Raw genomic sequence first — 14083 nt, 5'->3', positions numbered from 1 at the left:
TGCTGGACTAAGAGCTGGACTCGATGATCCTTGTGGGCAGAATATTCTGTGATTCTGTGATTCTTCTAGCGTGCCTGGGGAGGAGCCTGGGCGCCAGGAAAACGCGAGCCTTCTCTTCCAGCGGGCCACCTGCAGGCCGGGCACCCCCCGCGGATAGGAAGCGGAAGGGCCGGCGGGCCGGGACGGGCCGGGACCCGCGGAACCGCCGCCGGGAACCCCCGTAAACACCGATGGGCGCGGAGCCCCCCCGCGGGCGGGCTGAGGCGGCGGGGCGGAGCGGGGCGGGGCGGGGCGATGTTGCTGCGCCTGGTGCCCGAGTTCGAGTGCGGAGGGACGTGTCCCCTGGCTGGCGGCGCAGGGCTGGGCCGCGGCTCTAGTAACACGCTCCCGGGGCCAGGGACAGCCTCCATCCCTCCCTCCTTCCTCCTCTCTCTCCCTCCCGGGCGCTCCGGTCCGGACTCCGTGCGGGAGGAGCCGGGCTGCGGCGGGATCCCCGTCCGGGAGCGACCCCTGGGTGCCGGGGGACTCGAGGTGGGCGAGTTTGGTGTCCTCCGGGAATTTCTCACATGCTGAAAACACTTCTAACACGCCCGCTGCGCTCCACAGCTTGTTTCTTTCTCCTGCTTCTTCACACGTTTGGGACTTTTTCTTTTTTTCCCCCTCCCCTTCCAAAGCAAACAAACAAAAGTTTTAGCATGGTTCCTTCTCCCACGCTACTCCCCTTTCTGGGAGGAAAAAACCCCATAGCCTGAACACTTTGGTCTGTCTGGTAAAAGAGCGCTAGTTAAAATTAGAGGCAGCGGCAGCTGTCGCAGCACTGTGAGATATCCAGCCTGGAGAGTGCTCTGGGTAGTGGTTGGAAAAAAGAGTGAACCCCCTGTATTCTTGGCCCTGTGGCTTTTTGCTTTTGTTTGTTCTTATTCATCTACAGAGCAGCTGACCCAGTTCTGCTTTTCAGAAACTGATGGAAACCTTATTCTAATACAATAATACTGCTGTAATAATGATTGCTTCAGTAGAAATATCACTGGGGGCACTGTGGGATGAACCTGAAACCAGCTCCTTCGGTGGCTTTTAATTTACTCAAAATATTCAACTTGCTTACCACATGGAAGGGGTGTTATCAAATAGGTTCATAAGATCTTGTTTGGCTGCAAACCAAGAAGTATCAGCTTGGTAAATAAGGAAATTATTTACTAAGCCATGACTTACAAAGTCAGGTAAAAAGTATTATATATTTTCTACACAGTTTACTGAAAAACTGTTGAATGGTGTACTGAAGAGATTTGAGGTAAAATTCTGAAAGTCTCCACACATAATCGATTCATCTATGAATTTATTTGTGATGAATTCAAAGAAAAATCTACCTATTTATTGCATAAGGATTTCAAAATGGTGCTGACTTGTGTTTGGGAAAGGGACAATCATATTCAGCTTTTTAAAATGCAATACAGAGTCTTCATTCAGGACATGCCCCTGGTAATACAGAATCAGAATAATCTAGTTTGGAAGGTGCATCTGATTCAACACCAACTTTACTGTATTACATTTTCCTTTTTATCTGTCTATACTGACTTCTTCCCATCATGCAGTGCTGTTGTATTAGGAATGTGAAGATGGGAGGTAGGAATGAAAAGATTCATTTAAACATCAAAGAAATATCTAATCACAGAAAGCAAATAATCTGTAGGAGTCGTGGTACTTCTGTATCACTGGTTTCAGATGTTATATTTATTACTTTTTTTCTGAGGTCTTGAAAGCTCTCGATAGCATGTGAGAATTGATAACTGTGTGAGAGCTGGGAGTAGCTATGATGATAGGAAGGGAGCGGCAAGTGAAGCGAACCAGCCTTGTTCTCTTTATTCCACTAAGCTTTGTATGAGCTGCATATAATGGCCTTCAGGAAATCTAACTCTGCGTTCTCCTGATTGTGTCAATAAGAGCCATTTGCTGGGCAGGCAGGTTGGGTTGGTCCTTTTGCAGCCCTTCATCTGCTGGTCTCAGCTGTGGGCATGAGGAAGAAGTTGTAGTTCTACATTGCAGGACTTTCCAAGGGTGGAGACCATTGCCACTTCTTCTTTGGCTCCATATTCCCACTGACTGTTCAGTAACGTGAAATTCTCTTCTGACAAAGAGCTTTTTCAACATCTTTAAGAAATCTGTGTCAGGTGATAAGGAAATTCACTGACATGGAGATTTCTCATGGACCTTCTCTACCTAAATTCTATTCTGAGGGAGTATTGTATGAGGCAGAGATGTGTAGACCATAGTGCTCATCTTGAAAGTTTGAGGTGTGGTTAAGTCCCAGGAAGTTTCCACTCAAAAAAGAGCAGGTTGTATGGTTATCTGAGACTGACTCAGTTGTCACCAGCTAGCCCTGATGTAGTGGTATTGTAGTGTACTTTGAGTGATGTGAGACAAATAGAAAGTGATGCTTTGTTAAATGTACATGAAGGATTTTCATTGTCCTCCCATGACAAAACAGAGAATTTACTTCCTTCTGATAATACTTGTAAACAGGTTTTTTCCCTTATCACTGAAAGCTGTACAAGCCAGTTTATAGTATCAGGCTTGTTAAACTAAGTTTTACTAAGTGTCTTCCTTCTATCAAGGCTTTGTGATAACTACCAAGTAAATAGTGTCAAACTTGACTATGTGCTTGCCAAGAGTTGTGGACAATTCTTTTTGTTGATGCTTATTGAACTACAGGCTACCTTTATGATAAAACTACAACCAATCATGCAGCTTCAACCTTATTAAGGGCAAAATTTACAATTTTAATAAAAAATTCATCTGAGATAAACACATTTTTCATGGTTGCAGTGATCAGAAAACATAAAAGCAGCATGAGGAAAGTACACAGAATTAATCTCTGAAGATATAGTTTATTTCCAGGCTTTCCTTTGAGATGCTGAAGGGGCAGACAGGAGCAAATGACACTTTCTTTAGGCTAGTGTTGGAGTACAACTTAATTGTTTGAACCCCATATGTATAGTGAATAAATGCAAGGGTTTTGGATTTTTTTTGTTTTACTTGTTTTTCTGTGAAAAAGTACATTCAATTTTCATAACAAAAGGTAGTGGCCATTAGAATCACAATTATAATGAAGAGTTAGGGGTTTAGATAAATAATTAATTCCTGTTTGTTTTGAAATCTCTTAACTTTTTGTGTTGAAGTTTATCAGATTTAAATCATGGTGTAAAAGATTTTCTGTTTCCAGGAGGGAAATATAAGTAAGTATTTACATGTAAAAAATCATTACATGTATTTAGCATCTTTTCTTAAAGTGTGTATGTATTGTACAATGAACCAGCTCAAATGAAAATCCGGTGCCTTTTGATACTTCTTATTTCAGATACTTCTGAGAATTCATCAGCAGTATATATTGTAAATGTTGAAAGAAATGGAAAAATTATTTATACCTGGAAGGTAAGTCTCTCTTGAAACTTTATAAAAATACAGTTGAGAATAACACTACGTGTGAATCTAATTAAGTTCTCGTAGTTTAATATTTTTTTTGCATTGAGGTTTAGAAAACGAAAACTCGACTGATTACAACTTGGGGGGTTGGGCAGTAGGAAAGTGTCTGTCTCCACTTCAGACAAAGGTTAAGAATGATGAAATGGAGAGTAAAGTACTGACTTGATTAAGTCCGTAGAGTTTTTACCCTTGAGTTTTTGGTGGGCCAGAATCTCATGCTGAATGAAAGGCAATTTCTTTAGCAGCTAACTCTTCGTAAGTGGCACATTTTTTCACCCTCAGAATTTCTTAGGGAAGTGTAAACTATTAAATTCATGGCACTGCTTTACTTAAGTGTTTTCTCCTACCAATATATATGTGTTAAGATGCCATTTATCTAACACTATTTCAGCATGTACCTTTCTTCTCTGTGACTTCAAGATTCATCTGTAGCATTTTATTGCAAGTAAAGTAACCGTTATTTGTTTGATATCTCGAAGTATCTAGAGTTAGCCTTAACATAGGATTCTGCTCTCCATGGCATATGTTTAGCTTTTAGTTCCAAGAGATGTTTTAAATAGTTTCAGAAGGTGACACCTTGTCTTGTTCCCTTGATGAGAGAAGCTGTGCTTCTTGACTGTGCAGCTCAGAGGTGTCTGTAGACCCAGCTGGATCCTGGAGGATCTTGGCTCTTTAAGAGTGCAGATCTGAGATGAACTCCAATAGAGTAGGGCTGCCTTTCATTCCCCTCTGGCACAACAATGCTAAAACTCTGCAGCTTGCCTAGGGTTAAGGGAAGAGGTGAGGTCTTCATCAAGGTGTAATACTGTGGGTGGATGTTTCCTTTAGTACAAGCATAGGGAGGGGAGTCTCTACAAGACAACAGTAACCATAAAAACAATACTAAAAAATGTATCGAATTGTTGCTTCTTTTTCATTGCTCAAAACTCTGGAAGACTTAGTTCAAGTAACTAGCTCAGCAGGAGACCTGGTGCTGTGTGTATGTGATGTTGCTGCTTTATAGCATCTGTGGAATCTCACACAAAGCTTTTTTGGGCCTCTGACAGTCTAACTGCCTTCTACGCTCTTCAGGCTCCTGCAACTGGCACAAGGGATGAGTTGTAGCTCCAGGTTCACACATCCAAACACAGGTGGCTGCCTGCATGCTGGCTGTCTGAGCTCCCATTGTAGTTCACAGGGGTCTGGTCACAAGAGGGGATGGAGTTCACAGAACTGGGCACTTGTAGCTTGTTTTTTGAGTGCAGTTGTATGGGGTGGAGGATGTAAACTAAACTGAGCTGCCCTGGCTTGGTTCCTAACACATACAAATAGAAAGCAACCTTTGTTTTCTGCATGAGAGAAAGTCAAGTGTGTTTTGTGTGAAACTAGGGGAAGGTGGAGAATGAGCTTTATTTTCAAGCTTATTTTAGAGTATTGTGTTATACTGTGGTTTTGACAGTATCTGTCTTTTCTGACATTAATAGCTGGTGTCAAGGAAGATATTTTTAACAGAAGTGAATTCTATTTGCAGGGCAATGCAAGAATCTTTAGAGAGCCCATGAAAACAAGTGTCTTAGCTTATGCATGGTTATGGGCATTGATGTAGTTCTGTTACCAGTCTTGTGAAGTGTATTTTTCAGTCTAAGTACAGAGGGTGTTAGCGTTTCAGACACACTTGGGAAGAATGGTTATTTGTGAAAGCACTTGCTTAATCTTAAATTAGGAGGCCTGGAGCCTGTGTCTTAATATAAAGACACTTTGTTTTCCTTGTTTAAATCAGAAGTCAAAGACTTTTGTCATTGCCACAACAATAATGAGACACTCAGAAATAGACCCCTTAGGAAGCGAATACTCAGGCTTTTGTTTTAACTTCACAAAGCAAGATGCCATAACTTTGTAAATAACCACAGATCTCTCCCCTCTTCCTCCAAGCTGTAGTTAAAAACAATGATGCTCACTGTTTGAGTACAAGCCTTTGTGGCTGGATTTAATTTCAACAGTTAAGTGATTTAGTGCCTATACCTAGAGTACATTAATAGACATCAGTTTGATTTGATATACAGTATATGCTGCTAGCAGAATTTTCTTTTTCAATATATTTCGAAAATTTAAGGCATGGTAAAAGTTAACAAGAAGAAAATTTGATCTGTGTAGTCTCAAACATTTCTAAGTGCCCCAAACAAAATTATTGTATGTTATTATCAATAAGCTAGAAAGGATGTGTATTATGTTTCTCTTCAAAGGCAGAAGGCTTATGGTAAGCTTGTGAAATGTGTTTAGCCTTCAAACAATCACTTCTTAAGGCAGAGAGAAATCCTCTTTCCAGGCTGCAACTAGATCACTGGGAGCTGGGTTTTTTTTTTGGATGTTTGATGTTTCTGTGCTCCCTTTTGGAACAATAACCCACCAAGTTGGTGAGGTTTGGAATACTAGCCTTAAATCTCCAGGGGCCATAGCATCCATTTTGATTCTTGTACAGACATCTCTCTTCCTGACCCTGCTGCCTTTAGCTAAAACCCATTTAGAAGCAAAGTGAGAGAGAGGCACTTGGCTTATGCAATGGCTTGTGGGCTGTGGATTGGCCACATTTCAGCTTTATCCCATGTGTTAGTTCTAAAAGGAAAAAATAAATCTTTGTTCTCTTGGAATTAGAATTTGCTTTCTTGGAATTAGATAATTAACTGTCTGTTTATAGGACAGGGAAGTGTGCAAAGATGTGTGTCAAGGGGCAGGGAGAAGAGGGAGATACAAAAAGAAATAAAAGCAATGTTTAACTTTGTATGTATTTATATTGCCAGTGCTAATTTGTTTCCATCCATAGGGAAGTCAGAGAAATACTCATATTGGATTGTACGATCTTCAAAGTAAACAAAATGAGGTGAGAGCAATACCAGTTTTCTCTCTGGTGAAGGCAGTGCTGTAGTGTTTCAGATTTTGGTGCCTTGCAACACAGTGTGTTATGTCCTTAAGAGGCATATCCTTGTTTGAAACAGAAGAGACTGGAGAAGGTATTCAAATGACTCTCAGTAGTATTAAAATGCAGAACATTATAGAATATCTGAAAGGCTTAAGAGTAGTAAAGCATCACCTCTGAAATCTTTATTTCAAAACAACCAATTCAAGTCCTTTCCACTTCTCTTCACACTGAACATGTGTGCTAAAAAGTAAATGTTTGCAGTTTTCTTTACGTGTGCATTCTCAGTCAGTTTGATGCTGCCATTTATAAGAAATTATTTTATTCTAAAACTGAACATACTGCAATTCAGTAAGTAGATTCATGATAACAGGACTTTGCAGGTGTCCCCATAACAGTATGAAATGGGTGACATTTTGTATTTACATAAAAGTCTGCTGCGCTGCTCAAGTGGCAACACAGAACTCACAAGAACCAGTAAGAAAAAAACAAATGAGAAAAAGGAGAACTGATACAGCTGAGGCTTGAAATATGGTTCTTCTGGCCATGAAAAGATTTGGTTTAAAGATAAAACCTGTGTACTGGACAGCAGTGTTTTCCTAAGGAGAAGTGATTAGTGATTAGAAGAAGTGGTTTCCTTTATGTAGTTTAAGCAATTGCATTTATTAACACTACCATGTTTCTCTGTAGCACCTCTATACGTTTGAGAAGGATCTACACATAATCAGCTGTTCGGTCAATAATGAAAGGACACTATTGGGTAAATATGTGTTTTATCTTTAAATTTTTTTGGTAAAGATTTAGTTTAGTAGGATCATACATTTGGGTGTAGAATTAGTTAAATCTATTTTGACCTATCTGTTGCCCACAGCACTTTATGCTCTTCAGTGGATCCATCACCAAATAATGTAGGTAACAATATAAAGACACAGCTGTAATGATATTGCTGTTTTATTAAAATGGAAGTCTAAGACACACTGACCCTTTGTTCACTTCCTCCTTCCTGCATTTGTGCCTGCCTCCTACTTCCAGCAGAACATCTGTTGTTCCTTTAGCATATATGTTTCTGGTAGAAAAATTGTGATGCTTGCTCTTCGTGAATGTTTAATAAGATTTATATCAAATATGCAAACTTACTGTAATTGTGTTGGTGTTTCCCCCCCCCCTTAGCTGTCAGCTTCCATCACTATACAGAGGACGAAACAGCAAGTCAGCTATTACAGTCAGGTACTGCAAGTGGGTTGTTTTAATACTGTTTGTAATATCATACCCTTTTGCTTGCTTTCCCACATAATTTCTGTTTAGAAAACAAAATTGTATACTTAAAAAAGTGTTATCTAAAACATGTTCTTTTTTCAGTATCCAAGTATTTAACCCTGCTAATTGAAATTCATCCCATTAATAATGTGAGAGTCCTGAAGGCTGTGGATAGCTGTGTTCGAGTGCAGGTAAATTATTCAACTAATCTAAAGATAAGCCTTTGTAATCCACTATACTAGGGGGAAAACATGGTTGAGTGCAGAAATATCTTGTGTTATCTTGCAGCTGTTACAGAGATAGTGTCCCCATGTTCCTTCATAGAATTAAAAAAATGAAACTTCATAAAATGTTTGATGTAGAGTATTTCTCTGACATGAAGGCTGCTTTTTTATTTCTCTTTAATCCCCCAAAGCTTGCCATTATAGTGATTGGTGACTGTTAGTATGTAATAATAGTTATTAATTAAATATCATTATTTTGCCTGACTGAATTTAAACATACGTAAATATCCAGCTAAAACCCACCCGTTTTAGACAAGTGTTCTAAACTACTTTGGTTATTTACTTAACTTTTGGGAAACTTTCTGTGTAGTTTCTTTATCCAGTTGAAGACAGAAATGCTTCTACAGAAAGTCGCCTCTTGCTAGTTTCAGAAGATAAATGTGAGTTAATATTTTCAAAGTAAATATTCATTCTTTTACTTCAAGGTGATCATTACAGATTATATTTTTGGAAGCCTTTTATTGGGAAAAAACCAGGAAAAAGAATGGTGCAAGCTATTCTAGGTATTCCGAAGGTCTTTCAAGAACTGTATCATTTACTGGAATTTTTTTCATTTTTAACTGAATGGCCATCTTTGACTGCAATTAGTTGCTTAGTTCATGCATTCATCAGTTATCTTTATTAAACAGCTAAAATAGTCATTTTATAGCTGCCTATATAAATTCAGAGCAGATCAATTGACTGTGAAAGATGGACTGTGATTTAACATGTGACAAGTGGGATAAGAATAGCACAACAGTTCATTGGATTCAGCTAATATTGCATGTTGGCATGGAATGGATAAAGGTGGACACTTGGAAAAGGTTGTTTATTGCTCTTGCCTTTCAGTCTTGTAGAGTGAGGTTGCTTTTACCACCTCTTTGGAGAGGCCCATCTTCTCTGAGCTAGACACCAGCCTTGAGTAGCTGGACTTAGGTGGGCAGAGTTCTTATAGTGTTCTTACAGAAGTCTAAGAGGTGAGATTGTTTAATAAGCTGCATAAAAGCATTTAAAAATGTATGTTTGTAATGATTTTTTTCCTATGTTTTAAAGATATTGAACAGTTTGACATTCGTGTTGTTGCAGAAGAAGAACACAAAGTGGTAAGACTTGAAAAATCTTGGGGTTTGAGTTTTTTTGCTTTAATTGAAAATGTAAAAATCTGTGATTTTAGCTAACAGTTTTTGTAGTTTTATACTTGAACAACACAAAGTATATTAGAGAGAGTATTGATAATATGACAACTTATGCAGGTAACCATAAAGCTGATTGATAAACCTGTATACCCTGTAATCTCTGAGGAAAATTACTTATTTTATTGGATTTTATTTGTTGCTGAATGCTTTTGTGTGTTAGAAGTTGGGAGTAAACATGATGTATATTCATTTTTAAACCATTTTAAGTATTTGCAGTGTCACCCTCCTAACTTTGTCTTTTGTGAGTCTGTGTAATCCCAGTAAAGGATTTGCTTAAAAAGTAAGCAAACAAAAGATGTGAAACTTAGATATAGTCCAAGTACAGTGAATGTTCCAATCTCTTTTTCACCTCATTTCTTTGTCCTGTTTTTAACATAAATTTGTCTTCAAAAAATTGTGGGTGTTTTGCTTAAAAGACTTATTATTAATAAACATACATCTCATATAGTAAAGAATTGTACCATGAAAGCCAGTGTTTTGCTTCATGGAGACAAATGTAGGCTGGAAGGAAAAGTTAAGGATCTGATTTCAGTCACTTTGTTTTTCATGGTTTTCTCCAAATTTATCATCATAACCCATAATGCAGATGGATTTTATATGCTAGACCACAGTAGTGGAGTAAATACTAAATGTAATCAGGAAACAGATTGGTCTGATGTCCTTCTAACAAACAGATTTCTTTTGGTTGGCATGAAATCTCCATACATCTTTCAAGTGCATTTATACAATCCTAACAGTTTTCCACGATTTAGTCCTTTTCCTGTCTCCAGTACTCTCTGTCATGTGGCTGAGACTTTGGACAGAAATCTCTTTTGGAGCTGACACATCTTCTTTCAGTAGTTAATGCAGCTGATTCTGAACTGGCTATGGTATTTCCCTCCTCTGTGTTGAAGAGTGCTGTCTGTTTTGTTTTGTTCACTTTGAGCAGCTTAAGTGGTGAATTTCTTGCAAGCAAGGAAGTCTGAAAGAAAAGATTTGTTAGTAGGTGTACCTTGACAACTGTGCTTCCGATCTCTTTAAGCTGAGCACCCTGCACACAACAAAGGTGGACTTTGTGCCACTAACAAGCACCTTGGTGTTTGTGCCACTACTGTCATTGCTTTTTTTCTTTAAAGCACAGGCTGTGCATAATTGTTACAGAATCTTATTTGACAACTTCTAATGTTCTTTCTTTCCCTTTAGGTGATTCAAAAGTCAGGTCAGCTTCCAAGAGCCAAAGTTGCAGATGATCTTGTTTGGGCACAGTGGGATATGATGGAACAGAGGCTCTTCTACATTGTTCCAAAGGTGAGAATGAAAGTCATTCTTGGAGATTTTTTTCCTGCCTCTCTAGAGACTGCAAAGTTTTGAGTGTGTGGGATGACCAGTGGGAGTTTGTTTTCATGAGGGTAGTCTGTCCTGTTCCCTTTAAAAAACAAAAGTCAGACTGGCCTTAGCTGCTGCTGTGCTTAGTAAATTCCAAGAAGATTGGTGGTCTTAGTGCTTTCTATAAAAAAGGTGGGTTTGTTAGGTTTTTTGCTTTAGAAAGATCTTTTATTCAGAAGTATCTAAATCTACCCAAAACTGTTGTGAATGTAATGTTTCTGTTCTAGAGAATTCATATATAGAAAGTATTTTGTATGCAGACATTGAGTTACCAAGTGAGGACAGGTTCTTGGCTAGAAACTTTAAAACTCTTTGGGTTTGGGTTTTTTGTTTTGTCTGAAGGACTATTTGGAGTTGATGTATTCTGTGTAAATGAAAACTGATTTTTCTAAACTCTTCTTAGCCACAAAAGGAGTGAGTGTTAGGAAGTAACACTGTGGTGGAGACTGTGGTGGAGAAATGTATTCCTGTTTTTGTTTCTGAGATACCCTTTTTGAACTGACCCAACCAAGATACAGTTCTTTTTGCCATATAAGTAACTATGGAAAACATTTTTTTTAACTTTCTAGAATGTGTGAGACATGTATTGCTGTTCTTCAAGTGAGAGCCCACGCAATTATAGATGATTGGCAGATAATGATCTGGGGCAGGAAGGAAGCATGTTATAGTGCTATTGTGAGGGGTTATATGTGGTTTTTAAATTCAGCTTTTGTCCCCTAACTTCTGCATATCTGTTAGCAGAGCAAGTTGAGTGTGGAGAACAGTGTGGAGTATCCAATTGCTTTTCAGTCTATATAATATGCTTCCTTAGTCACAAAACATATCCTTTTTAATTCCAGGAATCAAAGAGTACTTTAAGGTGTATCCAGTTTTATCCTGATGAAAATTTTAACTCAATAGTAAGTTATGAGTATTTTATTTTCTAATAACTTTTAGTGGGATGTAATTATGTGTTTCAGCCACGAATACAGAGATCTGTTTCAGTATCTTTTGTTGAAGTGTTTTCATAAGAAAACCAGGGTTTGGTTTTCCATTTGTTTTTTTGGGTTTTTTACATTATTTTATTGTCAATAACATATTCAGTCAGAGTCAGATTGTGCCACAGTAAGGTAACTTTAGTGGAATTACTGTTATTAACCTAGAAGAAAGTAAGGGACCTTCATGACACTATACTGATCTTATATTCAATTATTGAAAAAACAGGCTTGTCAAATGCACTAGACAAAGAAATCACGTGTTAATTTTGTGTCAGTTTTAAGTGAAACAGGAACATTCATTGCAGCCAAAATACAGAGAACAGAACATAAAACTTACAATGTATAATTGTTACTAGACCTTTGTCCCAGTGGCTGAAATTTGCTCTAATGCAGGAGGTTAAATATCTCTCAATTTATTTTCTCTTTTTCAAAAGGAATCTATTTTATAGGTGTTTTTGGAGTGACTGTAAGGATTGGAGGAGGATAAATAAACTTTGTTAAAATGTTGAATCTGGTGAAATGTGAATGTGACACATTTTACTGGTCCGAAATGCTAATCATAATACACTGACCTCACTAGATAACAGGTTTGTTTTCTTTTTTGGTTAACAGCTGGAATCACACCTGGATATTTCTGTAAATGACACACAATTGAAGTAAGTTGTTTGTATTTTTAATGTTTTGTTTTGCTTTCCTTTTAATATATATAGTAATGTTTTACAAACCTAAGAGAAATTTGTGCAAACCACGGTATCTCTGTTTCCAGTTGCCTACGTGGTACTGTAATGTAAGAATAACATGAACACTGTGTCCAAACCTCTAGTTCTTACTTTCATCAGGGTCAACCGTAAAAAGTAATTTAATCCTTGACTGCTTCTTAGTACCGTTTTTAAAAATTATTTGTCTGAAGAGCTAGCTATAGGTTAAACCTTTGAGTAGGCTGTACCTGCTTAAGTTAATTTAGTTTAATCTTGGGCTTGTTGTAGTGGTGATGCCAAAATTTCTACCAAGGGAAGCTCTCCATTTCTAATTACTGTTGCAAGTTTTATTGGGCAGTTAACCAGACCAGTAACTCCTTTTTATAGCCTATGAGACACTGCCTATACTCTGTTCTCCTCCAGCATGCTTTTTCCAGGTAGCCTGCACTTTGAAAGATGAAGATTTGTCTGATTCTGTCTGTGTCTGTCATGCACGTGATTGCATCTGAGCTCGTCTCCTTAAGGCTCCCTTTTAACTGAGGAAAAACCTAGTCTGCCTGAAGTTGGCAGATGTGATCAAAATTGTTGGGTAACTGTGCAGTCTTGGAGTCTTCATTTCTAACAGCATTGAGCAGATTGGTTAAAGCCTAATTTACCTTGCATTAGAGAACATTTGATTATAATTTAATAAGTATGTTTTCATTACATAGTGACTGTTCTTGTGATCTTTTTGTTGTGACAAATCTCTGTGGATTAAATGATTTATTTAGTGATCTTTATTTGCTCATAGACTTGTGAATTTTGGATATGATTACTGTCAAGACCAAGATGTTGCATCTAAATCTTTGAACCTTCAGGTTTTTACAAGTAAAGCAGGTAATGAATAAATACAAGTATAGTCAAAGTTACATCTACTAGTGATTATTATGCAGTATAATCATAATTGATTACTAAATTTCTTCATCAGACATTAAAAACCACACAAAATGCAAATACATATAATATGAGTGTCAGATTTGTATTCCATTAGAATATACTTGACAGGTAACAGTGAGGAGAGGCAGAAGGCAACCGTGGTTTGTCTTAGTAACTTTTTTTACCCTCTGAAAACTGCGTTGAAGTTGAGCTGAAGTATCCAGGTTTTTATATATTAACAACAAAACAGTCACGCAGAAATTTTCTGGTAGCCCAACTTCAAAGAACTGGTATCATGCTCTCATTTAGTGAAATATCTCAGTCTAAGCACACTGTAGCTAGCATTTTCCTGCTAGTTTCAGAACACAGGTGTATCAAAGTGTGCTTGTGTATTACTTTAAAGCAATTTAATGTTAAAGCTGACAAAAAGTGTGTTAGAAAGTAAATTCAAGGAAGGCTTTGGCTAGGTCTGTTGTCTGGGTTTCTGATATTGTGTTACAGGGTGGACATAGGTACACAGAGTTTGTGCACTACAGACTCTGAAAGCTTAATGTTGCTGTTAGTATGTGGTGTTTGGAAGGTCCAAGTATATGATACTAAACTTGGTATGTGCTACTCAAGAGTTTAGTGTATATATGATTCCTTAAACCTGAAATGCTTCTTAAACTTTTAGGATTTAGGAGTCTCTCTGCATTCTAGTGCATGCCATGAACTATTTTTTGACTGAAAACTGGTCTCAAGAGGTATCTGTTCAGAGGTATCACAACTGTTTTCAGCTTCTAAATTAGACAAGACCATACAGACAAGCAGAGATGGTATCTGTTTAACCTTTATATCATCTGCAGAGTTGTACAGGGAAGTGTTGCAGAAGTGACTTTACATCTCGCTCCCCAAGGCCTGCTGTGTTCTGTGCACACCAGCCAAGTGCTGAGCTGTTTGCCAGTTGCACTTAAGTGACCATTAATGCAAATCAAGTGAAATACAGTTTCCTTACAAGGATTTTTCTCTTACCAAGGCAGACTGCATGCTTAGAAAGGTT

The 14083-nt window shown here is 38.1% G+C and overlaps 1 protein-coding gene across 1 annotated transcript in view; it reads left to right on the top strand.

Moving 5' to 3' along the window:
- Positions 1 to 294: 294 nt before the first annotated feature.
- The window catches only part of GSAP (gamma-secretase activating protein), a 42877-nt gene continuing 29088 nt past the window's right edge, over positions 295 to 14083 (top strand). The window contains 13 exon segments of the mRNA XM_025894623.2: positions 295 to 323; positions 325 to 375; positions 3354 to 3429; positions 6281 to 6337; positions 7064 to 7133; positions 7544 to 7600; positions 7733 to 7821; positions 8225 to 8294; positions 8947 to 8996; positions 10272 to 10376; positions 11294 to 11353; positions 12044 to 12087; positions 12920 to 13005. Of these exon segments, the coding sequence (XP_025750408.2) occupies positions 295 to 323; positions 325 to 375; positions 3354 to 3429; positions 6281 to 6337; positions 7064 to 7133; positions 7544 to 7600; positions 7733 to 7821; positions 8225 to 8294; positions 8947 to 8996; positions 10272 to 10376; positions 11294 to 11353; positions 12044 to 12087; positions 12920 to 13005 (844 nt within the window).

Source organism: Manacus vitellinus, unplaced genomic scaffold (assembly GCF_001715985.3).
Source record: "Manacus vitellinus isolate BGI_N305 unplaced genomic scaffold, ASM171598v3 scaffold_13_pilon, whole genome shotgun sequence".
Taxonomy (NCBI): Eukaryota; Metazoa; Chordata; class Aves; order Passeriformes; family Pipridae; genus Manacus; species Manacus vitellinus.
This window is presented reverse-complemented; position numbering and strand designations above follow the sequence as displayed.